Here is a 26,238-nt window from a genome sequence, read left to right as displayed (position 1 = left end):
CCGTCTCCGCTTGCAGTGCGGAGAGGGAGGTGTCACAGCCCCCGCTGCTATGTATGGGGAATCGGATGAGAGCGGACCGCCTGTCCGCTCTCATCTGATCCGATCCCCAGGACGGATGGAAAATAGGGTTTCCATCCGTCCGGATTTCACGGACAGGATCGGATGCGGATGGCAGCGGGTGTCAACGGACATGTCACCGCTGACATCCGCAGCTCCATAGGGCTGAATGGGGCATCCGATCAGATCCGCCTAAAAAACTGACAGGCGGAACTGATCGGACCGCCCGTGTGAAAGAGCCCTAAGGCTCCGTTTCCACTAGTGCAACTTATCATGCCACTTTGGACACAAAACGTCGCATGACAAGTCACAGCACATTGATTTCAATGGCACCCGTTCCAATCTATGCGACTTAAAGTTACAGTGACTTTGAAGAGGTGCCTGCACTTCTTTGATGCAACTGAGTCAGAGTGTAAAGTCAGATCAAAATTGCATCAAAGTCGCACTTTGGAGTCGACACTACTGGAAATGTAGCCTAAAGCCTAAGCGTAGACAAAATAAAAAAAAAATCAGCACAACGTAATCACTAAAATCTCATAATGAGCTTCTATGTTAAAGGATTTTTTTAAAAAAATTATATAAATGCACAGGTTAAAAAAAAAAAATGCACACAATTTTTCTCTCAGGAGCCTGCATTGCACCCGAGATCAGTGAATTGCGGGTTGTCAATGTCAATTGACAATGTCAATGTCAGGCTCCTGCAGACTCTTTCTACAGCTCTCAGCCAATACCTGTGTACAGGCTTGTCAGTTTTAGAGCTGCAGGAGTGAATGGACTATGGGAGTGCTGATCATCACGCTCACGTCTACGTCCGTCTGCGGCAGTGGGACTTGTAGTCTATTTATGCACAGATTCCGGTCAATGAATAGTCCTGCACACCTGCGCCAAGTTTAAAATGTGAGACTGGCTGCAGGCAGAAGGACCCCCGCCTGCTATCATAGGGGAGAATGGGGGGTGGGATAAAACGTAGTAACATGTTACTAAAGGTAAACTTATTCTTTTTAACATTTTTATTTTATAATTTTATTTTTCCAAGTCTACAGATTGTATTTAAAGTAGAATTCCAGAATACAAGAAACTAATCTTAAACCTGTCCCCACCCACCTTCTAACACCTATACTAGCTAACCTGTGGAAGAAAGATCTGAATACTTACCTATTTTCAGGCCACTCTGGGGTGGTCAGATGATCTCCCCTGTGTCAGCCAGCACTGGCTGTAGAGTAGAGGTGGGAGCGTTCAATACCAGCTGGAATGTCTGAGAGGTGAGGTTACCCATAGGCTTAGTATGGGCCATCCATTGGAGGCACTCCCTCCTCTTCCCATGAAGTGATCAAATCACAGCAGCTTGAAAATTGGTTAGGATACAGATCTTTCTTCCATAGGGTAGTTAGTATGGGTGTTGAATGGGGGTGAGAGCAGTTTTAAGATTACTTAGCTGTATCCCGGAATTCTACTTTTTTAAAGTAGAATTGCAGGATACAACTATTAAAGTAAAATTTTGGGATTCTGGTGAAAACTCAAAAATTTAAATTTTTTTCCTCACTTTCAGGGTTGCCAGAGTGATTATAGGGGACAAATCACAACAAGGACAAAAACGGCAGTACAAACCTAGAAGGAGTTTCCAACACTTACCAATTCCAAATATACAAAACAAAAAAATGGCTTTAGATACAGCGTGAGACCCTTATTTAGGGGCATTGTCTAGTATGCTCAGTAGAAGATCCTTGAACAGATTGAAACAGAACAGGGTGGATGTCCCTTTTGTGACATCTGTGTCCATTCAGCGTTTACCTCCACCTAAATAGAGCTTTCTGGATCCATGATAGCTCTATGGGTGGTGGAACGTAAACAGATTTGCGTCCATTTATATCAAACTCTTATCTGTCACAGTTAGGCCCGAAAAATTGGAAAAGGACACACTTTTCCATTTTTTTTTTCACACCTGGTTGGACCTGGAGGTAAGTGGATGTAAAGGAAAGAACATCTGTTTACATCTACCGACCCATAAACTTATGGTGGTCATGCACCTTTCAATAAACAATTCAATCGTTTCTGATCGGTCTCAAGTGATAGGAAGAACCAATCTCCATTTGACAACCCATGATTGATATGCCACACACGGGGTAGTGGATTTCGATCGTAAATTATCAATTTCATCTGTTTCTACCATATAATCTTAAAATCTGATTGACTGAATTACAAGCGTATTCATGAACACAGTATCTCAGTGCTGCTGATCAATGCAAAATGTTAAATAATTTTCCACCCTGGATGACCATCTATGATCAAAATGATTTGAAGTTATAGCTATTCGCTTTCTTTGCAGGATCATCAATTGCCAATTGATCTGATAATAAAATAGGAGCGTGTGTGGCCACCATTACATGAAGCTTCTGATCAGGTCAGCCTGAGAAACTGACAGATGGGCCTCATTTGAAAGAGGTCATAATGATAATCTTTATGGTTTTACTTTGATAATCTTAATCTTTATCAAAGTAAAACCATTGGTTCTGGTGGAAAAACAAATCCAATACACCCATTATCTTTTCTTTGTTATTCTGGATGTGTAGCCGGAAAAGACTGCTTGCAGTAAACTTATGGTTAATAGATTATATTATAGGTAAAGAACGCTGGGCAGTATTGTCTTCAACAACTATTGCTCTGTACTGGAAGACAGGAGGGTTGGGTAAAGGGATCTGACAGATACAAGCCTAACAAATTCTCCTCAACCTGTTTTTATAGAGGCATTAGTTCCGGACTATTGACTGCCAACAGGGTGCAAACAAATTCTGCTTGCAGAATTAACTGGACAATTAAACGGGCATTTGGGAGGTTTATGGAGATAGCACATTGCTGTTGAAAGAACAGAAGGAAGCACAAGGTAATATAAGAACTTCAGTGTTAATCATACAAGGAGGAAAAGCAATTGCATGCCATTAATCACACAGCCAGAGCCCATGTCCCATCAGAACGTGGATGGAAGATTAAAGAACGTTTGCTATATGTTACTGCGCTTTGTACACTGCTCTTTGATTTACTACTTAAGGCAAATTTAAAAAAAGCGGCATTGAACTCTACTTTTTATCTTTTCCTTACAGGTACGTTTATATTGAGTCTTAAGCTGCCCATAGATGGATTTAAATTTGTCCGGTTCAGCACTGTTCATTTAGTAAATAAACCCTAAAAACTGTAGGTACAGAGGCCAGTGAGAGCCTCTTATTCACTTGCTTGTTGAAAAGATGCAAATTCTTGAACGATCACGAACGATTCAAGGTTTGGATCTTTTCACATATGCAACGTTGGCTCAGCTTGGACCAATGTAACTATGTATTAACCATACCTGGCTGATACCCCTGGAAGCTGGTAATCACTGAGTGGCTGCTCTGCTGAACTATGAGCACAGGGTGTCAGGCATCCAGAGGCAGGGATGGCCAGATATGCATAGCTACACTTAGAAAACAGAGACCAGACTATATATGATTTAAGCAAGCTTAGCAGCAGTGAAACAAAATCCATCCAAACACCACCAAACAGAAAACACAAAGATATACCATAAGTGAACCAAACCAAATGACAAAATATCTAACAAGCAGCCTAACTTTAAAGGAGAAGTCCAGGCAAAATCTAATGCTAAATCTGCTCTGTGCCACATTCTAAACCTAATCTAACCCTGTAAAGCAAAAATCACTGTACTTGCCTATTCTGCACCCGTTTCGGTCTGGTCCCAGCAGCAGCTGTCAGTGGCGGCATTAGCGTGGAGGCGGGGGCAGGGGCGGCATCCGACAATGGAAGCCACATAGTAAGTCTATGAGTGATGTCACTTCCCATTCATTTCACAGTTGTTGCTGGTCCTCCCCTGCACACAGCTTCCACCGCTGGAGACCGGACCAGATCGGGTGCAGAAAAAGTAAGTACAGCTATTTTTGATTTACAGGGTTAGATGGATTAGGTTTACAATGTGGCACAGAGCAGGTTTAGCGTTCGTTAGATTTTGCCTGGACTTACCCTTTAATATATCCAAAATGAGGAACACAGATAAACAGGGTAATATCAGAGATGCAAGGAAGAGGGGAACCAGGACTGGGATCAGGAACAATGGGAGCAGATAAGAGGCAGCAGGGTACAAGACAGGATCAGGTTGAATTTCAGTTTGTGATTAAGCAGCAGTTTCTGGCTAGCAGGGCAAAACACTGAAACACAAAGGAACAGTGAAGGGGGAGCTAAATAACCCCCCAGAAGCCAGCATCAGTTGGAAACTGATTATAGGGATCTGCTGGTTGCTGGAGACACCCGCTAGTGGAAACCAGAACGACAAACCTCTGCCCAGGGAACCACAGCGCCACCATCAAGTGATCCAGGTCCTGAATCAGGGATGTCGTCTGCTTAGCATTGGTTCCATTTAGAGAAAGCTCTGCAGATTCTTAAACAATGTAAAACATTCTCTGATAGAGAATGGTTTGCATTCATTTAGAAGTAACACTTTCTAGTGGAGGTCACTGTAGAAGCAGTGCCTACTTCAGTGATTTTCAGCTTGCAGGGAGATCAGCTAGGTGTGGCATTTACATAGTTGCATTGGTTCAAGCTGGATCAATGTATCTACATATAAAATATCCATACCTGGAATTCAGATTTAAATCTCAATTTATAGACCAGCCCCCTTGTACACCATAGGCTGGATCCCTAAATAAGTCTAATTTAGGGTTGAAAAATTAGCTCATCTGCTAAACCAAAATTTGTTGCGTTGTGCGATTACATCACTGGAAGTCATTAGGAGCCACACTGGGTCTACTCCCACCCCCAACACTAACTTATCATGAATGATGTATTGAAGTAAGGAAAAAAAATGATTTGGTTCATTCTCTAAATTCTTCCAAATGTCTATGTCAGAGCCATGAGGATCTCATGAACTTTAAGAGTTGAATGTATTTTTCCAAGAAAGGGTGGACGAGTTTCTGAAAGTATTTAGGAGTTATGTTGTGTGGCGCATTTAGATGAAAACAGTTCCACGTTAAGTAAACTCTCACTGCTTTTATATTGAAAGAACCAATCTTCATACCATTTTAATTAAAGCCAACATTGTAAACAATGCTTACAGCTCAGCTGACAAAGAACTGACATAATTATAGCGAATTTTAAAGTACACAACAATAACATATCCAAGCTGTGCACTGCTGAGCAGAATATAAAACTGGAAACTGATGAGGGCTGTATGAGCTGGCAATCTCTTAGAATATTACCATGAAAAAGGCCCCTTTTACACAGGTGTTTAATCAGGCCATTGTTGATGTGATTAGATGAATCAAAAGCAGACTGCAATTTACCCCTATGGGCAGGATGTAAGTGGAGGTTCGTTGGACCAATCACAAGACATCTGTGTCCAGGTACACTTTAGTTGACTTTAGACGGACACATGTCCATTTACATCCAACCACCTAAAGTGACTGGATGAGGGCAAATATTGACGAACGCATGTCCCTTTACATCCAACCACTCATTGAGATTACATGGGTCTATTTTAACTTCATCACAAACTAGAGGAGAAAATGGAATGGACAAGTATGTCCTATAGGTGACATCTATTTATATTCTGATTCAACTGAGGAGGTGATCAGTCTATACAGTAGATCTCCTGATGGGACAGAGTGAACGGTGTCCTAATAGGAGGGTCCCAATATTGAAAATGGCTTTGTTAAGGAATCTTCAATATGTTTAAAGCATAGACAAACCATTTGCAGAGTAAAAATATCCATACAGAATGATTAAAGTGAATTTAAAGCCAAAAATTTTTTCAGTTATTAGTAGAGTGGTGAAGGGTTAGGCCAACTGTTGGTATTTTATTGTGGTCTGTGTCCCTGCTGGAGGGGTTCACCATTTCCATTTGTCATGATGACCTTTATGATTTAAACACAAAGAGGGGGGGGATTCAAAATGTTCCTGATGTCCATGGAACAGGTGGTGAGACCGAATCATCCAATGGGGACACCTGCTCTGCCGACAACTGTCTAAAGAATTTCCAGCACGTTGGAGAAATATTGCGCGTCAATCGCGGCAGACCTGCACCACGATTATAGGTGCCAAATGAATGGCATGTCAAATGTGCGTTCTGCGATTTGTCATTCACACCTCGGCGCTTTGAAATTGTAGGCAGAATCGTGGCAAATCTGCTTGCGATTCAAAATGTTAAGGTGTTAATGGAGCCGCAATGTTTTACATAGCTGTACCTGCAAAAGGGGCCATCCTGAAGTGATTAAAAAGGACATAATTTTCTGACTTAAGTTCCACTGTATGCTGTGACAAAAAAAAAAAAAACCTGAAAGCTGACTGCTTTCTTTGCAGAGCTGCCCCAGAATTGTTTTTCAGTTTTAGTAAATCAACCCCCATTGTGTCATTAGTTGAGCGGATTCTGGTGACTTCACCATTAACAACCAGTGGCCCGGGGGCTGAACATGCACTGAAAACCAAGTGTCTGGCATGGACAGCGCTCCTCATTGTGCCTCCATGAGTGTAACCTGTGACAGCCACCTTGATTGATCTCATGGGTGGCACAGCCCTGGGCATAGGGATTACAATTAGATACCCAGGAGGGCAAAGATACAGGTAATGGCATTAAGAGTATACCCAAGACAAAAACTGGTCACAAACATTTGCTATTTGTAGTCCCAATTCCTTTCTGACCAGTGAATGGCAAGATTACCTGGGGCATCAACACATGGCACAGGCAGGGACTGTAGGACAAAATAAATTTATGGTTGGCAAAAACTGCTAAAGAGCAGTTTAGGGCTGAAGCCCCCCAAGGTGTCTAAGCGGTCACTACATCAGTTAAGCACAAGCATTTAACTTCTTTGCCAGCTTTACCAGCTGTGCCAGTCTAGTGTTTCCTCTACACATGTTTCTTATGAGGATGTTTAGAAAGACAAAGCTGAGAATTAACTGCAAAGTCAAATTCCTACACCCAAATGAGGTGTCTGATACATCAGACATAACACATCATCTCATCACTGGCAGGGGAAGCTTTTGTCATTAAGAAAATAATATAAAAAACCTGGCCAACTACTAAGAAGGGGTCATTATGGAAAAATGAATCTAAAAATGTTTTCAGGCTGTTCAGATATGGAAGAGAGTCCTGTACTCTCTGCTAAGGACCTACGGGGACTATTTCTGCAGACCAGTCTCTAACCTATACCTGCAACTCAAGATAACCAGCTTCTGGATCATGTAGAATGGACTCAAACCAGTTTGTAAAGATCTAGTCATCCCTAGACGTGCACAAGTTATGATATGGGTTATCATGTGGTACATGTGCATTGCCATTTATTCTGAATGTCACACTAATGTATATACTGTATATAGAGTTTGAAATACAGTATAATCCATCCTTCAGTGCACAAATGCGAATGGCCTATGCAATTTGATTGAGGGTTTTTAAAGTAGATGTAAATCTAAAATATCATACAAGCTTTAACCTGCTAATATTATTTCAGAAAATATTTTCAATACTTTCTAAGTCTGCAGGTTTCACTAAAATGATGATTTTACCATGAAGGTGTTTGTTTAGGGCACTTCCTAAATTTCCTTGTTCTGCAACCCTGGTGACATTGGGAGTACTACAACAAAATGGCACCCATCCGCACACTGCCTAGGAATATTGTAAGGTCCTCTTTGTAAAAAAAAAAAAAAAAAGCTTTAGCTTGGTCTCCAACCCATGGGAGAACCACTTCTAACATGTTTCACCGAATAAGGGGCTTAATCTTAGAGGCTCTATTTGGCAGAACATGTTAGAAGGGGTCCATGGGTAGGAGACCAGCTGATGCCATTTTTACAAAGAGGAGCTCACTATATGCAGAGGAGGTGTCCGAAAGGGTGCTATTTTGTTGTAGGCCTCAATGTGTCTGACTAGCCAGTATTCAACCGGACCAGCACCTGAAAACAATGTGTCCAGTCAGCTCTGGGATAACAGATTGAGGCACTGGAGCAGTACTTGGTTTCTGGTGACATTTGAACACAACTGTCACCATGACCCTACCACTGTAGGTACTATTGCAACAATATATAATTCACTCTTAGGAGGACAAGGTCCCAAGCCCCCTTCCATACCTAGATCGCTGGGACAGAGATCTTGGGGGAGGGAATGGAAACACATTTGCCAAACTACAGCCCAATGAACTATTAATGCATCCAATATAGAATCAAATTACAAACTTCTTATGTGCTGGTATATGGTTCCACAATGTTTGGAGAATTTTGCACTGGATGCCTCCAGCTCAAGTTTAAGGAGCTCTCAAATCTCTGGCAGTCATCTCCTTATCTGGTAGGAATACCCTAAGATTTAACATCATTAGATTAGCATATATATATATCAAATGGTATATATACTTCTTAGCAAAGGCTTCTCTAAATCTCCAAAAGAGGTCCGTGCCCAACCTGAAACTAGACCCTTGCACAAACCCAATGTCTACTACTGCCAATCTTTTTTACTGCGTACAAACAAGTTCTCACTAAAGCATGGTTATCCTTAAACCCCACATATGAAAAAGTCAGCAAAAAATAAATTGCTTCTTAATCAACAGAAAAATTGGCTGCTATTCCTAAAGACTCAGTTCAAAAAATATGAACAGGTTTGAACTCCTTGGATTAACACCTATCGCCCCATGGGCCTAGACCAGTGATGGTGAACCTTGGCACCCCAGATGTTTTGGAACTGCATTTCCCATGATACTCAACTACACTGCAGAGTGCATAAGCATCATGTGAAATGTAGTTCCAAAAGATCTGGGGTGTCAAGGTTCCCCCATCACTGCCCTAGTCCATACACCGTTGGCTCTCTAAGAACAAGGATCCATTTGTATTACTTGAAATTTTGTCTAGAATCCACCCTCAGTTCCCTTTTATCTCTCCCCCCCTCTTCCCCCATCCTTCACACCCGGTAAGATATCATTCCCGGTCTTTCACTCTCTTTGCTATTTTCTCATTTACAAGGCGTTAGGCCTGGACTCACAAGCCCAAACTAAAAACCCATAATCAATATCGGACCTTGCTGTTCCCATACCTCTGTACTTTTTGTAGCCTGGGTTTACACAAGGCCTTCATTGTCCTAATCCTATATTACATTTATTGTGAGACCACCCTGTTCTAGTTACATAATCCATTCTTTGGCGTTAGGAAGGCCTTTGAAGGATTAACGCATATGAAGCCTTCCTAAAACCAAGGATGGAATTAGATAACTAAAACAGAAGTGTTCCATAGTTTTCACATCCCCATCCTGTTCTTGAACACAAACATCTGCCTTTCCATGGTGATTGGATCAAGTTGTCAGTGCTACTTGTGTAGATATAAATGCTGGGGTATATTCCCGACACTCATTAGAACTGAAGAAGTGGCTTGGATAACCCATGAAACGTCTTCAGCATCAACTAATGCTAAATAGATTACAACTGTGTATTTAGCCGTTCTGCTGGAGTTCAGCTTTAAGAATCCGAAGAGAAACTTAAAACCACAGGGCTGAAAATTTACTAGCAGAGTCACAAGGGAAACATGACTTACAAAGTAGATAATAAAATGTTTTTTTAACAGAAATTCTATTTAAAATTCCTAATAACCTGCAGAAGTGTGTGGTGGTTCTCAAGACATTGCAGACCAATTACCAGAATGGACACAGGCAGGCCGGATGGAACTGGATGTATCATGTATACGATCCTTACAGTACAATGCTTATTTGTACAGTATAAAGTCAGCGCAGTGCCAGAGTCCCACACATGATCCTCCAACTCAACGCTGTGAAAATATCTGCTAGATTATTTACTGGGCTCCTAATAAGGCTAAGGCCACATAAGGCTCTCTGTATGGCTTGATCAAGTTTCTTCTGTCAATTAACATAAAAGTTAATTCAGTCAGCAGCTGGGTTTCCCATCCGCATATTCAGCTTCTCTCATAGCAAGTCAGATAAAAATCAGGCGTCTTACATCCTTTCAGCTCATTGTTAGTGATCTGTGTGTTGTATCTGCTCATGCTTTGCCCCTAATTCCATTTCGATTTGTTATTGAAAGAATATTTTAATTCCTGGCTGACCACAATGGTGTCACAAAGAATGAATATTCTATTGAGTGTCAGCTGAGCTTATAATAATAATTGGATATGACTCCAGTTACAGTTTTTGGAGAGAAATAAATGACTTAGATCTGATAACTTTCTAAGTAGCATTACTTTAATTATCTATTATTCCCATTGGAGGTGATGGCATGTATGAGTGTTATTGTATCACTTGCAGCTGCCTTGCTGCCTTCCAGTTTTCGGAACAGTCTCTGTATTGAAGCACTGTACCCAGAAATTCCTGCTGAAGAAAATGTCCCTGTTTTTGGCAATGACAAAGCATACCAAAGAATTGGAATAATTTTAAAGCATATCTAATGCCTTACTGCTGCCTAAATCCTTGTACACACGCACCGATTGTTGACCGACCGATCGGCCGTCTTTTGTCCAGTGTTGTTGTGTTGGTTGAAATGTGCTCTAGACTGCACACGAATTTTGTCGGCCAACAACAACCAACTGCAGAAGTGATGTCATGTTCTGGTTTACTTTTCGTGTTTTTTTCTTCTCTGAGCAAGCCCAGTCTTGCTCATCTGATTTTGTCTGTACTGACTGAAGAACAATCGGCCGTTCTGGTGACGGCCAACAAAAATTTTATAGCCTGCACACCAGATTTTGTTCGGCCGAAAAGTCGCAGTCGGTTGTCGGAAGCATCATACTAACAAGCCGACAATCGGCCGGTCAGACGTTGGCCGAAAATTCACGGCCAACAATCGGTGCGTGTGTACGGGGCTTAAGTCTGTGTTAGGAGCATTAAACTTTCTAAAAATGCATAGAAACTCTACTTTTCCCCCTATGCAGTGCTGACTCGACAGTCAAAACATTGCTGCAGTTTGGCTACAATCCTCTTAACTTTAGGCAGACAATGGACTATGTGATTTCCTTTCCTGCAACCATGGGTGCAGCTATTTTATTCTCCCAGCTGGGGGTAGGGGTTGTCCCGGGGTGCTGTCCCTGCTGGGAGAACACAATGATTACTGCTAGCGGCTATATAGGGTTCTGCACAAATGGTCAAAATTCAAACCATCTATGGCCAGCTTGCTTTACTGATAAACTTCCTATAATGAGAGCTACCAGTTGTCAGGGGATCAAAGGCACCACATTCCATCAAAAGTACATTGGAAAGTGTCAGAAAGTAGGAACTTTTTAAGGTGCCAAATCAATACTCCACAAAAACTATTTTTATGTATAACAACAATTTTATTTAATTAAAAACTTTAACACCATCATCATAGTGTTAATTCAAAACCATCATACAGAATGCATCTATGTGGCTTGAGCGTGTGTGCAGTAACTTGAGCTCTACGTGTATCACCAAAATATGGCTTCTTCAGGAGTCTTACATGTACTGCATGAGATATCACTATGAAAAGAATGTACACACGAGTGAAAGAAACAATAAATGTCTACATTATAATAATCAGCATGGCAATAATGACAACAAATAACTATTTATATAATTTAAAAATAGATCATGTTGGAGGAATGTCAAACCGGTGTCAAACCGGGGTGCTCAGAAGTATCAACACGCCTAAAAGGCTCGTGCATAAGAGGGAATAACCCAGGAGGATATCAACGACCATAGGAGGGACAGACCCCATGTGTCAATTACCTTAGAAAATGAGAGATTTAAAGAGGAACTGCAGTCCGCTCACATAATTTGTAGTAAAAACATCTTTGCCATTCTGAAGCTTCCTTTGCATATTATTTTATATATACTGTGATTCTGTACTTCCCAAATATGCTGCAGAAATCTCCCTCCACTAAGTTTCGCTGCAGCCATTTTAACTGAGGGCAGCTGAAGCTGCTGCCTGTTCACTTCCTGGATTTACACAGATACACACACACTATATATATATATATATATATATATATATATATATATATATATATATATATATAGACAGAGAGACACACTCACACCACTGTTGTCTGCACATTTTTCTTGATGAATACTACACTACATGGATCTCTGCAGTCTCCTGTTAACTCCGCCCTCATCCAGCCCCCTCCAGCTTTGCAGCTCTCATTGGCTCTCCTATGACTCATCTCTTCCTCCTTACTGGCAAACTCTCACGTTAGAGAGAGAGAGCGAGCTATGCATGATGTCATTAGCCTAGGCTTTTTACCAGACAAGACCGTGGGCTGTACAAGCCGGTATTTACTGGCAAAAAAAAAAGTTTTACAATCCAAAGTTAAAACAACAAGGACAAAGGATTTAATAGATGGAAGGATGAAAAAATTACCGACGGTCCGCTTTAATCGGGGTGGTGAAGACACTCTCAAAGGGGTGGTTTCTCATCCTTGTAACAAGTCCGAGTGGTAATCCTGAGGCTGTGGGGTCCTTGAAATGCCCTCATTTTCTAAGGTAATGTGTTACCTGATAATGCTCTCTTCCCAGTTATAGCCTAAGTTTAAAAAGCAATTTAAATTGTGGTATGTTCACCCCTCACAGTTAACACATGGGGCTTGTCCCTCCTATGGTAGCCTATATCCTCCTGGGTTAATCCCTCTGATGCACAAGCCTTTTAGGTGTTTTGATACTTCTTAGCACCCTGGTATGACATTCCTCCAACATGTTCTATGTTTTACTTCTATAAATGCTTATTCGTTATTGCCATGTTGACTATTAAAATGTAGACATTTGTTTCTTTTTCACTCTGTATGCTTTATTTTGTACATTCTATTCATAACAATCTCTCATGCAGTACTCCTAAGACTCCTGAAGAAGCCATATTTTGGTGAAACATGTAGAGCTGAAGTTACTGCACACATGCTCATGTTGCATAGATTTTCTATGTGATGGTTTTAAATCAACAATATGATGATGGTGCTTTTAAACTTTTGTAAAAAAAAAAAAAAAAATGTTAATTTTTATACACTGCTCAAAAAATAAAAGAACACTTTGAAAACACATGAGATCTCAATGGGGAAAAATATCATGCTGGATATCTATCCTGATATGGACTAGGTAATGTGTTAGAAACAAAAGGATGCCACATCATTTGATAAACATTAAAATCATCAACCTACAGAGGGCTGAATTCAAAGTAGGGATAGACCGATATGTTTTTTTCAGGGACGATATACCGATATTTTGGTCACAACGTATCAGTATTGGCCGATATTTTGTACATTTAAAGTTTTGAAAAAGAAAGACAATTTTTGATACAAATCTGGTACTAAACATGTTAATTTTTGTTTAATGCTTAATGGCTGGCTGGTACAGGGCCTGTGGGCGGCTGACTGGCACACTGTGGTGGTTGGCTGACTGTCTGGCATCCTGTGGTGGGTGGCTGGCTGTCAGGCATCCTGTGGTGGGTGGCTGGCTGGCTGGTACAGTGCCTGTGACTGGCTGGTACAGGGCCTGTGGCTGGCTGGTACAGGGCCTGTGAATGTGGGTGGCTGGCTGGCAACGGGCTGCTGTGGGTGGGTGTATGGCTGTGATACACTCCTGCGAGACTAGTCCCGACTCAAGATGAGGCGGCCTAAGGCGGCAGAATGACATCACAAAAATATCGTCAATATTGGCCAGTTCCGGGGGTGATACCGATATATCGGTGAAAGTGTATAACGGCCCCCGATATATCAGCCTTGCCGATAATCGGTCTATCCCTAATTCAAAGACGAAAATCAAAGTGAAAAAAGGATGCAGCAGTCTAGCCTATTTTGCTGAAATGTAATTGCTGAAAAGCAAGATGGTACTCAGTAGTTGGTATGGCTTCCACATGCTTGTATGCATGCCTGACAACGTTGGGGCTCCTAATGAGACGACAGATGGTGTCCTGGGGTATTTTCTCCCAGATCTAGACCAGGGCATCAATGAGCTCCTGAACAGAGTGAGGTGTAACCTGGTGGCGTCGGATGGACTGAAACCTTATGTCCCAGAGGTGTTCTATTGGATGTAGGTCCGGCGAGCGTGGGGCTATTCAATGGTATCAATTCCTTCATCCTCGAGGAACTGGCTGCATGCTCTCGTCACAGGAGGCCGGGCATTGTCGTGCACTAGGAGGAACCCAGGACCCACTGCACCAGCGTAGGGTGTGACAGTAGGTCCAAGGATTTTATCCCGATACCTAATGGCAGTCAGGGTGCCATTGTTTAGCCTGTAGAAGTCTGTGCATCCTTTCATTATTATGCCTCGCAAGACCATCACTGACCTCGCACCAAACTGGTCATGCTGAACGATGTTACAGGCAGCATAACGTTCTCCATAGCTTCTCCAAACCCTTTCACGTTTGTCACATGTGCTCAGGGTGAACCTGCTCTAATCTGTGAAAAGCACAGGGTGCAAGTGGCGGACCTGCCAATTCTGGTGTTCAATGGCAAATACGGTGCCGGGCAGTGAGCACAGGGCCCACTAGAGGACATCGGGCCCTCAGGCCACCCTCAAAGTCTGTTTCTGATTGTTTGGTCAGACATTTACACCAGTGGCCTGCTGGATGTCATTTTGTAGTGCTCTGGCAGTGCTCATCCTGTTCTTCCTTGCACAAAGGAGCAGATACCAGTCCTGCTGATGGGTTAAGGACCTTCTATGGCCCTTAACAACTCTCCTAGAGTAACTGCCTGTCTCCTGAAATCTCCTCCATGCTCTTGAGACTATGCTTGGAGACACAGCAAACCTTCTGGCAATGGCACATACTGCTGTGCCATCCTGGAGGAGTTGGACTGGCTGTACAACCTCTCTAGTGTCCAGGTATCACCTCATGCTACCAGTAGTGACACTGACCCTAGCCAAATGCAAAACTAGTGAAAAACAGTCAGAAAATATGAGTAGGAAAAAAAAAAAAAATGTCATTGGCCTCCACCTGTAAAACCATTCCTGTTTTAGAGGTCGTCTTGTTGTTGCCTATCTAGTGCACCTGTTAGTTTCATTAACACCAAAACTGATTAACAGCCCCCTCTGCTACTTAACTGACAAGAAAAATATCCCAGGAGTTTAACCGACTCGATGCTATACTCTGATTAAAAAGTGTTCCTTTAATTTTTTTTGAGCAGTGTACATAAAAATAGTTTTTGTAGAGTATTGATTTGGCACCTGTAAAGTCCTTACTTTTTGTCACTTTCCTGCCAGTACCAGGGCACTGATTCGGTGCGTTTGGTAAATTGGATCTAAGCATTCCAGGGACCCAGACATTATTGTATCAGGTAAAGATTGCTGTAAAGTGCTCCATGACATGCCTTTAGGTAGATAAATTGTTGGTTGAGAAGATTGTTAACACATTGTAGAAATTAGGCACTGGGCTGGCATTAAAAAGTGATTTCCTAAAAAACAAAATTGTCACTAGGGCAGGAATAGTGGGGAAATTTTCCAATTGGGACACTTGTTCTGGTGACAACTGATGCATTTCCCTTACTCTACAGAGATTTCCTCTCAATTCCTGTTTTGTCTGTAGAAGGGAAAGGAAGTCTCCCCAATATGGCACCTTACAAGGGTTTTTACCATTCCATTCTTCTAATGGAAAAAAAAAAAAGGGCTTCAGAAAATATTCTTTAAAGTAGAGCTACAGGAAAAAAAACCCAAGCACTGGTTCAACTATGTATTCAATCATTGAGAAATCATTAAATGTGTCTGGAATACAGTTAGCATTATTAGCTACATCTGTCATTACATTCACGATCTATAATCCTTGTGTACTACAAATCGAATGTGAATTAGGGTCTACTCTATAGCATTACACAGTAATCTCCGAGTATGTTTTATGCACCTAGAACTGTGGGGACAGTGTACTGGAGGGCCAAGCATTAGGTAGATTTCACCAATGGAAAGAACTCCTTTAGAATCTACAAAACAGAGGGGCAGAGGATGCTGCATAACTGAAAGTTGTGAACAGTGGTGTCACTCTTCAACTATACAGAGTAGCAGCAGACTGTCACTTACAAGATTGCTATGAAATTTAAGATGTCAAAACTGGAGATGGGACTCTGCATATGTACAGTATATAGTGGTGCCATGTGTTTTAAAACATAGCACATTTAAAATACATTTATTAAATGCCAAACAATTTGCATATCTGTTAAGCTTCTTTTAGGATAACATCACCCCTGCCAAACAGCGTAGTCAGGTCTCTGACCTGACTTTACTTTAATGTAGTCCAAGAAATACAGGGTGGTTAATGACCTGACCTAGCCAAACTGTGAAATATGGAAGGAATAGCAGAATATGAGGAGGTTATCCTTCTACCAGCAAGCTCTGTCTTTGACTGTCTTAGAACCCCTGTCAGTTTTTATTGCTATCTGTGCCCCCATTAGGGAGATTTGCCCTCTCTATTTGTCCTGTTCACCGTTATTAAAAGTAAAAATCCCAAATTTTGAGTTGTCCCCAGAAAAGCAATAGAGGGGAAATCTTCCAACGGGAACACTAGTTCTGGCGACTTAGGGGCCCCCGAGAAATACCCTTAATTTACAGAAGATTTCAACTCACTTCCGTTTTGGCTAAGAGACAGGAAGTGAAGGTAAATCTCCCTAAAGGCACAAATAAACCTTACAGGGGTTATAACCCTTCCTTGGTCATTCCAAAATGGAAACAAAAAAAAAAAGTTATGCCTGTAGTTCTACTTTAAGTCGCCATCCATTCATATCAGATTAAAAAAAAAAAAAAAAAAAAAAACATACCTTCTGGATCATATGTTTGGAAAATCCGCCTGGCTTGCTCTGTAGGTGATTCAGGGGCAACCAGAGTAACTTCCTGGAAAAAAAAAATATAACTTACTATTCAACGTACTAAAAATTTATAATTTTTAAGAACAAATATCAAAATACCAATGCCTAAGAGCGGCACCTCTGATGCTAGTAAGCATATTCAAAAGTAACCAAACCATTCTTGGTGTAGTCTGATCTCTGGAGCCCAACCAGACACAGTTAGGTGGTCTTGACTTTGCTTCAACCTTAGTGGTCAATAGAAAGCGTGCACCCCACCTATCATGGCAAGGACATCTCTTACCTCTCCTGGGAAGGCTTTCAACAAAAGTTTAGATTGGGTCTGTGGGTATATGTGCCCATTTAGCCAAAAGAGTTGAGGTCAGGTTCTGTGGAGGCCACTCAAATTGCTCTACACCAAAACTATGTCTTTATGTACACAGGGGTACAGACATAGTGGGACAGAAAAGGACCTTCCCAAGACTGTTACCAAAAGGTTGAAAGCACACAATTGTCGAATTCCAGTGGTGTCCACATATGTTCAGGCATATAGTGGGTGATATATATATATATGTGTATTTTTTTTATATATAAAATCTAAAAGAATTAGTATGACAAGGGCTGCAAACAGAGTTGATAGGGTTATTTGAGGGTGCACTGGGGGGGTTGTTCCCAGCAAAGCTTTTGGCATGTTGGATGAGAGGACCTGGCTCACAATCGGCATTTCAATCACTTTAAGGTATTCATACTACAACTACAAGTCCTGTGTTCTAAATGATTAAGATAAAAATTTCCATCTTGGGGTTGTCAAGCTTCATCTAAATTGCCCTCGTGGTCACTTGCATACTAATTCATATGTTATGGCATTGTTCTAAATACTAATTTGGTATTGGAAAGATAAATTTTGAATTTTATCCAAACTTTGTTCTATCCAATTGACTCCTGATCCTAAACTTGCAGTGTTGGGCATATTTCTGTAGGACTGGCCATTATTTTTAAGAAAATTATATTTACCTGTTCCTTATTTTTTGCCCGTAAGTTGATTTCTCTACAAATGGCTATCTTATAACTTGCCAACTTGTGTTCAGTGGTACATGGCAATAAATGCTGTGCTGGATAGAGCACAACTTCTATATAAGCACAAGGGTTGTCTGAATAAATTTAATAAAATCTGGTCTTATTGGTTATCCTCGATAATCCTCTATAGCAATGTTTCTCAACTTCAGTAAAGTACCACCAACAGGTCACGTTTTCAGGATTTCCCAGAGATGAAACAGCCGTGGTAATTACTAAGGCAGTAAAACTGATCAACTGATGCAAAATAATGGAAAGTCTGAAGACATGACCTGTTAGGGGTACTTGAGGGCTGGAGTTGAGAAATATTGCTCTATAGCAGGGATTCCCAAACTACGGCTCTTCAGTAGTTCAGGAACTACAATTCCCATCATGCCTAGTCATGTCTGTGAATGTCAGTTTTACAATGCCTCACGGGATGTGTAGTTCTGCAACAGCTGCAGGGCCGTAGTATGGGAATTCCTGCTCTATAGTATCCACTAGTGTGGATGTACTTTTTGTTTCTGTTGATAGTGTTGCTGCCCTAGGATGGGTCCATGGTGTGGAACCTAACTGAATTACTGATTGTTCTGTAATGTTAACATTTCTTAGCGATAAGTGCTATATACTGGAAAACAAATTATTGTTTTATTTATCCATTTAAAATACATTTTTATTTATTTGTGTTTTTTTTTTTGCATAGGTATTTGTGTTGTGTTTTGTTTGTATATGTGTAAAAAAAAAAAAAAATGTAAACTCAATAAAAAGTATTTGATTGAAAAAATAAAATAAAAAATAAGATGGCCAGACCCAGACCCAGCAAACAGGATGTGGAAATAAGGTAGTATTTAGGTGATTACATTATGCACAAATACGAATTATGATGATATTATTATTTCAGGTTCTTATATAGCGCTGTCAATTTACGCATCGCTTTACATATACATTGCACATTCACATCAATCCAGGATTTGTATAGCACCAATCGTTTACGCAGCACTTTACAAGGGAAACAGTACAACAACAATACAATTCTATACAAGAGGGTTAGGCGAGCCATGTTCCTGGGAGCTTACAATCAAATACTACATACATATTTACATCTTTAAAAGATACTGGGGAAAACATATCTAAGGCAAACAAAAAATCTGACATGCTTGTACATATGATTAATAATTTCTTCCCAAAAAAACTCAAACTCATATGGGAATGTCCAGCACACAAGAACATAATATAGCAGATGGGTATAGCGATTTCCTTTTAAATGAGCTAATCTATACAGAGTACAATAATTTATAGTCTGGGGGGTGAAAGGACGGAGAGAATATAAAGAACAGACACCCAGGGAGGTTAGGGAAAGCCAACTCATCAAAGAGAAGAACTTAGTGCTGTACTCTCTCTGGATTTCCTCCAAATAACTGCTGGGACTGCGGAGTGGACAGGACTGCGGAGCTAAGTGGTCATAAAAGTGAAAGTGTACTTTACTGGAAGATGGATTGGTAATTGCCAGCTCCGACTATGACATTTTGGGGCAGCAAAGTGCAGAAAGGATTAGAGTAGTGTTGGGGATTAGTTTGGGTTAGATATCAGCGGGATAATCTAACTATCCGGGGTAAATCTAGGGTTAGAGTTTAGAAGAATTTTGTGGGAAGATTAAAGTGGACCTAGCATTATATATATATATATATATATATATATATATATATATATATATACATACCAAGTGCATACATTCCGAGGTAAAGTCTAAAGCAGGCCATAAATTAACCAATTATATTTCCTTCAACCACTTCAACCTAACGGTGTTCATGGGAGAATTCCTCTTGGCTTTTAAACAATTAAAAGGTGGAGCTTTTCTGAAAAATTATAATGTTCCCATGTATTGAGACTTTCAGCAAGAATACATACTATTAAAGAGCAAGATGAGACAAATATTTATAAAAGATGAGGTGCAGCAGGGTGCTTCCTGCTAGAATACAACATACACATTTTTTGGTGTACAATGCATGTTAATGCACGTCATAACATGCTAATGCATTACAATATTAGGCTCGGTTCACACTGGGGCGTGCCGACTCTATACTACTTCGGGAGCGACTTGTGCATTCCCATGCACCACGACTTTGGAGCGACTTGCATGGACTTCACATAATGGAAGTCTATGCAAGTCGCTCCGAGGTAGCCCCAAAGTAGTACAGGACCTTTTTTCTAAGTCGGAGCGACTTGTGTCGCTCCTATTAGAACGGGTCCTGTAGCAGTCAATGGACCATGAGGGAGCGCTAGTGTGAATCGAGTCTTAAAGTAATTGTAAATGTTTGTGTTTTTAAAATAAAAATAACAAACAGGTTATACTTCCATGCTCTGTGCAAGGGTTTTGCACAGAGCAGCCCAGATCCTCCTATTCTGCGGTGCTGGCCAGCGCTCCTCCAAGTTCCACTGCCGTGGACAGCGGGACTCAGCCCCCCCCCCCCCCGCATCACTGCATTTGATTGACAGGAGTGGGAGCCAATGGCTCCTGCTGCTATCAATCCGCTTTAATGAGGACCTCCATCTGATGACTTATGATCAAATGACTACTGCAGTTTCTAATGTACAGCTTCCTCTCCAGCAGTGAAAACAATGAGTTAAGCAGCCCATAGATTATTCGATTTTCTTTCCTTTCACAAATGGGCGGAATAAAAAATCACTCGATTCCCCCATCAACACAACCATTGTTCTGCCGGCATGGGGGTTCAAGGTGCCTGCCTGGCTGGCAGAACACAATGATTACTGCTAGTGTCTATAGCTGCCAGCAGTAATCACAAATTAAAAAAAAAAATCTGACCGACTGGTTGATTGAATTAGGTACAATCAGCCTGCCCATAGATGGATCGAAACTCGGCCGGTCCCTACTGAACTAGCTGAATTTCCATCCATGCATGGCCGGCGTAACACACAACCAAATCTCACTCCAAATCCCGAGACTAGCAATTAAAAGCAACAATGACTTTGATGATCTCACACATCAGATATAAACTGAGACAACAGGAGGGTCTAGGCAGGCCTTGCGCTGCTATTTTTTTTAGGAGGAATTGAAGACAGAAGGTAAATCGTTCAGTGTATGACTTAAGCAGCTCATAGATGACTTGAATTTTAATCCTTCCACCACGACTTGGATCAAATCTTGACCAGTCCCTGCTGAACCATCCAAAATTTGATCCGTGTGTGGCCGGCTTTAGACACAATTGAGATCTCTAGATGTACTTTTGAATACAGCAAATTTTCATTTTTTTGAGTTCAGGATCACTTTAAGACACAAGTTTCATTACTGTCTGGAGAGTATCTTTATATACATGGATTCAAAAAATGTAAACATTATTTTGATGTTGGAATAAAGTTTGTTTTGTAAAAAACGGCTGAAACGTTCTGGCACAATCTTACAAGAGGAATCATAACATTCCTAGACGCATACTTCTATTTCCCGCAGGTGACCATCTTGCCAAACAAAGAATGATTCCCACAGTCTTCCACCTACGCCATATCCCTGAATGCACAGCATATCATCCTATTGTGTAGTTGGTAAAATAAGTTACATTTATTTATAACCCTTAAAAAAAATTTAAAAAGTATATTTAAACTTAAACGGCAACACCACCACAAAGCTTCAGAGCTGCTCTCTAGAAACATTGTGGAGTCCACACATCCATATTACATTTGTGTAGTAGAATATGGATGCCCACACACAAAGAGCAGTGCTCGCAGGACTTGTGGGCATTCCTTTGTCATTAGAGTTTGAAAAGGTACATTTTTTAAAATAAAAAAAAATAAGCATGTTATACTTACCTGCTCTGTGCATTGGTTTTGCACGGAACGGCCAGATCGTCCTCTTCTCAGGTCTCTGCGGGCGCTCCTGGCTCTTCCTCTTCTTTTTGTGCCCCCATTGCAAGCGGCTTGCTATGGGGGCACATCTGTGGGCTCAATTCTGACTTGGGCTATAAACTGGGACAGAAAAGAGTCCTCCAAGTTGTAATCAAATTGTTGAAAATGCAAAAAATGTATGTAGCACTACTCCCATGGGAGCCGCTGTGTGTGGCTTCCCCTGGGTTACCATTAGCAACAGTAGACCATTCTGACATGTTTCCAAGTGTTTTTACCTCAGACAAGGACCAGTCCAGTTTCTTTGGTTTTTGTGTTTTTATTGGTAACTTGGATAGAAGGGATGAGTGGAATACTCCAATAACTGAACTATGCACAAAAAGGCAGGGTTAACACTGTTTGAGCTAGTCACGACTAGGCCACTTACTGTATTTCCCCTTTGACTGTGAGAGAGTCCTATTAGCTTCCTAAGGCACTCCTTTCCTGAGGTAGCTGCCTTTAATAGTAGACTGCACTGCTGAGCAACTTCAGGGCCCTTCCTGCCCCCCTAATCTTCAGGGCTTTACAACTTGGCACCTCCTTTACTGTAACACTCTGGGTTAGCTGGCTCTTAGATCCCCTTGACCTTTCTGGAGTGGTCCCCTCTCTTAGGCAGACCCCTGGGCAGATGCTTAGGTACTCACGATACTGTTTTCCAGAAAAATCCTGCCCCACAGCTCCACTTGGTCAGCACACACTGGATCCTCTACAGCAGTGGTCCTCAACCGCCTACTAATAGGCCAGATTTTAACCACTTGCCGACCGCCGCACGACTATCTACGTCGGCGGTCAGCCCCTCACAGGCAAAGTGACGTAGGTCTACGTCGCTAGCCTGTGAGGGTCTAGGGAGCGAGCGCGCGCCGCCAGAGGCGCGTTCCCGCTCCCGCGTGGTCACGGACCCCCCCCGCGCGTGTGACCGACGGACTCTGCGATCGTCGGGGGAGAGGGAGAAAGTCAGGCGGCTAGTGTAAACAAGCCGCCGGTCATTCTCCCCGGTGTATGAATGATGATCATACGGTTCTACTATGTAGGACCGTTGATCACTGTTCATACATCTCAAGCCACAGCCAATCACAGTTAGAATCACGCCCCTAGGGACACACATAGCCCCTCCCTCTCAAAAAAGTTAACCCCTTCACTGCCAGTGTATTTTTACAGTAACAGTGCATATATATAGCACTGATTACTGTAGTAATGTCACTGGTAACCCCAAAAGTGTCAAAAATGTCAGTCAAGGGTCCGATCTGTCCGCCGCAAAAAAAAAAAAAATCGCAGATCGCCGCCATTACGCGTTAAAAAAAAAAACAACAAAAATGACAAAAATCTTTCCCCTTGTTAGTAAACGCGATAACTTTTGCGCAAACCAATCAAAATACGCTTTTTGCGATTTTTTTTACCAAACATAGGTAACATCAAACAAATTGGCCGAAAATGTTAAAAAAATTTTGATTTTTACATTTTTTTGGGGGGGAATTTCATATAAAAAATGTGAAAAATATTGCTATTTTTGCAAAATTTACGCTCTTTTTGTTTATAGCGCATGATCAAAAAATCACACAGGTGATCAAATACCACCAAAAGAAAGCTCCGTTTGTGGGAAAAAAAGGACGCCAAAGTCCGTTAAAGTCCCGCAGTGCCGAATCGCAAAATACCCCCTGGTCAAGAAGGGGGTAAAATCTTCCGGGGCTTAAGTGATTAAGTATTACCTTGTGGAGATGCAAACTAGAATACTGCAATCACTGAGCAGCAAATGAGATCACCTGTGATGTAATTTAGTTATCTTGCAAACCTGGCCTGTTAGTGGGCCCCGAGGACCGGAGTTGAGGACCACTGCTCTAACAGCACAGCTCATCCCCTGGTCCCTAGGCCGACTGCCTGGACCACCTTCCACAACAACAGGAGGAGAGACAGCCATCACTCCTCCTGGGACCTGCCTCCCCACCCAAAGACCACCTTGTCACATGCTCCCCTTCTATTAATGTCCAATCCCAGGATGCATTGCAGGAATGCCCTCCCACTGAAACGGACATAAAACAGAGGGTGCTACTGGCTAGGTTTCCTCCACTGCCCAACAAGGTCCTTCATTGGCTGCAGTGGGGACACTCCCTCAGACCCAGTGAATCACACTTGGAAACATGTGACCGGCTAAACTAGTAGATCAGACCCTCCCGATAAGCAGAACAAGGTCACAGATATGTTTTACCTAGCACCTACCTAGGAGGGTGCTACATGTATAAAGTGTATGCTGTAGTATTAGCAGTATTCTTCACTGGAACATATGAACTCAATCATTTGGGAGGGTCGTCAACATTTTTGGCCAGAGCACATAATCCTATCCTGCTTAGTGCTTCAGTTTTTCATCCAGGCTTTGCTGTAGTGTACCTGGCTCCATTCTCTAATAACCTGGCCATCTAAGAACCCGTACTTTGGAGATGAGGCCCTGACCACACCCAATGCTGGGCAATGTCTATTTTCCTACTCCTCTAATATGCACAGCGACTTAAGTCTTGTACACACAATTACATTATTGGACGAATTTTCGCCTGTTTTTTGTTGCATGCTAGTCTCCTATCGAAAGTGAAGAGGTTACTTTCATAGGAAAATTCTCGTACGACAGAAAGCAACTTCAGAAGTGATGTCATGTGCTGAATTGTTTTGTATATATTCTTTCGTTTCCGAGCATGCGTAGTCTTGCTTTTATGATTTTTTTTTCAGGTGAAAACTGTACTAACAAAAATCGGACGACATGTTCATGTACGACAAAAATTTTATAGCCTGCACATCCAGTTTTAGCCGTCCGAAAAATCGTAATCGGCTGTCGAAAGCACTATATCAACAATCCAAAAATGGGCAGATTGTTTGTTGAACAAAGTTTTTCTTCTGATTTTGTAATCGTGGGTACAGGCCTTAAGTGGTTAGCACTTCTGCCTAGTAACACTGGGGTCGTCGGTTCAAATCCCAACCATGACACTACCTGTCTGGAGTTTACATGTCCTCCCTGTGCCTGCAGGGGTTTCCCCTGGGTACTCTGGTTTCCTCCCATACTCCAAAGACATGCCAGTAAGTTAACTGAATGATATGTGGCTTCTTTAATCAAGTATTGACCTTATTTTCTGCCTGCAAGCTGTACAGTCACAGGACTAGAATCTGTTGAAAATACAGGTGTCTGTAAGACTTTGCTTACATTTGCAGTTGGGTGGGTGTAGAAAAAACACACGGTTGAGCATGTTTACCACTCCCCAAACCCTCCCCTTTAGGCTACAAAGGCAGCGGAGAAGGGTGTATACATGCTGAAGCCGTAATGCTTTGCAAAAATGATCCGCCCATCTCACTGCGTAAAACAGGCTAGTTTAGCAGGGGCTGGCCAAATTTCAATCAGTGTGTGGCCATTCATGCCCAACAAAATATGGAAAAGTTTTGTTGATCAGCAACTTCAGCCACTGATCAGTATATTCTGACAGTGAAGAGTCCTGCTGCCAGAATACAATGTCCCGGTGGGGAGGTACTCCTCCATCCACCTCGCTTGTGTGGATGGAGAAATCGGTTAGTGGGCTGAACAAAAAAGAAAAAACAACTACCCGTCTATGGCCAGTTTAAGTAGCCCTAAAAGCCAGTCAAGTTCCTCCACACATACATCATAGTATGCCTTTATGGGGCTGGCTTTGTACACAGGGGCACAGTCATACTGGGACATAAAAAAAGCCTTCTCTAAACTCATACCCCAAGTCTGGAAGTTCCCAATTGTATGCTGTAGCATTGACTGTACCCTTCTATGAAAACACAAACTCAATGATTTGGAGGAGTCAGTGCCGGGACAAGGTCAACTAAAGCCCAGGGCAAACATGCCAAACTGCCCACCCCCACACCCAAGATGTATGTTGACCATTATGTGTCAGCAAAATTGCTCCCACAAAAACACTGAGCACTCCAATGTAAAGCTCTCCCTCCCAGCACAAATTTCACCCAAATTCACCCACCTAGCACAAATCTTCTTCCCCCATCCCAACACAAATCCCCCTAGATCACCACTGAGTACCCCTCTCAAATTTCCATTTCCAGAACAATACCCCCTGCTGAACCCCAAATCCCCCCCTTCCAAAACACATCCCCTCCCCACAATCTCCTTGTGGTGGCCACCCACTTCACATGATAGCATTGTTCCCAGGGCAGCTGCCCTGCCACCCCCTTTCCCAGCCCTGGGAGGGGTGTCCACATACGTTTGAAAGTAGGTGGGATGGTCAGTGGTCCACATACTTGAGAAGAAAAGGAAAGTCCCAAAAGTTGCATATCACAAAAAAAACCATTGTGTGTAAAGAGTGAGAGCAGCCTCAGTCCGGGCTCCATCCAGGCCATACACCCCAACACGTTTCACCCCACTCATGGGCCTTAGTCATGGGGATCATGTCCACAAGCTTGGCCATAAAGTGCACCAGAGTAGATGTGGGCTGATTACACAAAAGCTTTACTTTAAAAATATGTTGGTCCCATAAGTCATTCCTTCATGTGTTGGGG

The 26,238-nt window shown here is 42.0% G+C and overlaps 1 protein-coding gene across 1 annotated transcript in view; it reads right to left on the bottom strand.

Annotated features, from left to right (window-relative positions):
• Nucleotides 1–26,238, bottom strand: part of MINDY3 (MINDY lysine 48 deubiquitinase 3) — a 255,003-nt gene that overhangs the window by 49,749 nt on the left and 179,016 nt on the right. The window contains exon 12 of the mRNA XM_082257723.1: nt 16,756–16,828. Coding sequence (XP_082113849.1) covers nt 16,756–16,828 — 73 coding nt within the window. The remainder of the gene's footprint in view (nt 1–16,755; nt 16,829–26,238) is intronic.

Source organism: Pelophylax lessonae (genome assembly GCF_965119305.1).
Source record: "Pelophylax lessonae genome assembly, chromosome: 5".
In the NCBI taxonomy this organism is placed as follows: Eukaryota; Metazoa; Chordata; class Amphibia; order Anura; family Ranidae; genus Pelophylax; species Pelophylax lessonae.
This window is presented reverse-complemented; position numbering and strand designations above follow the sequence as displayed.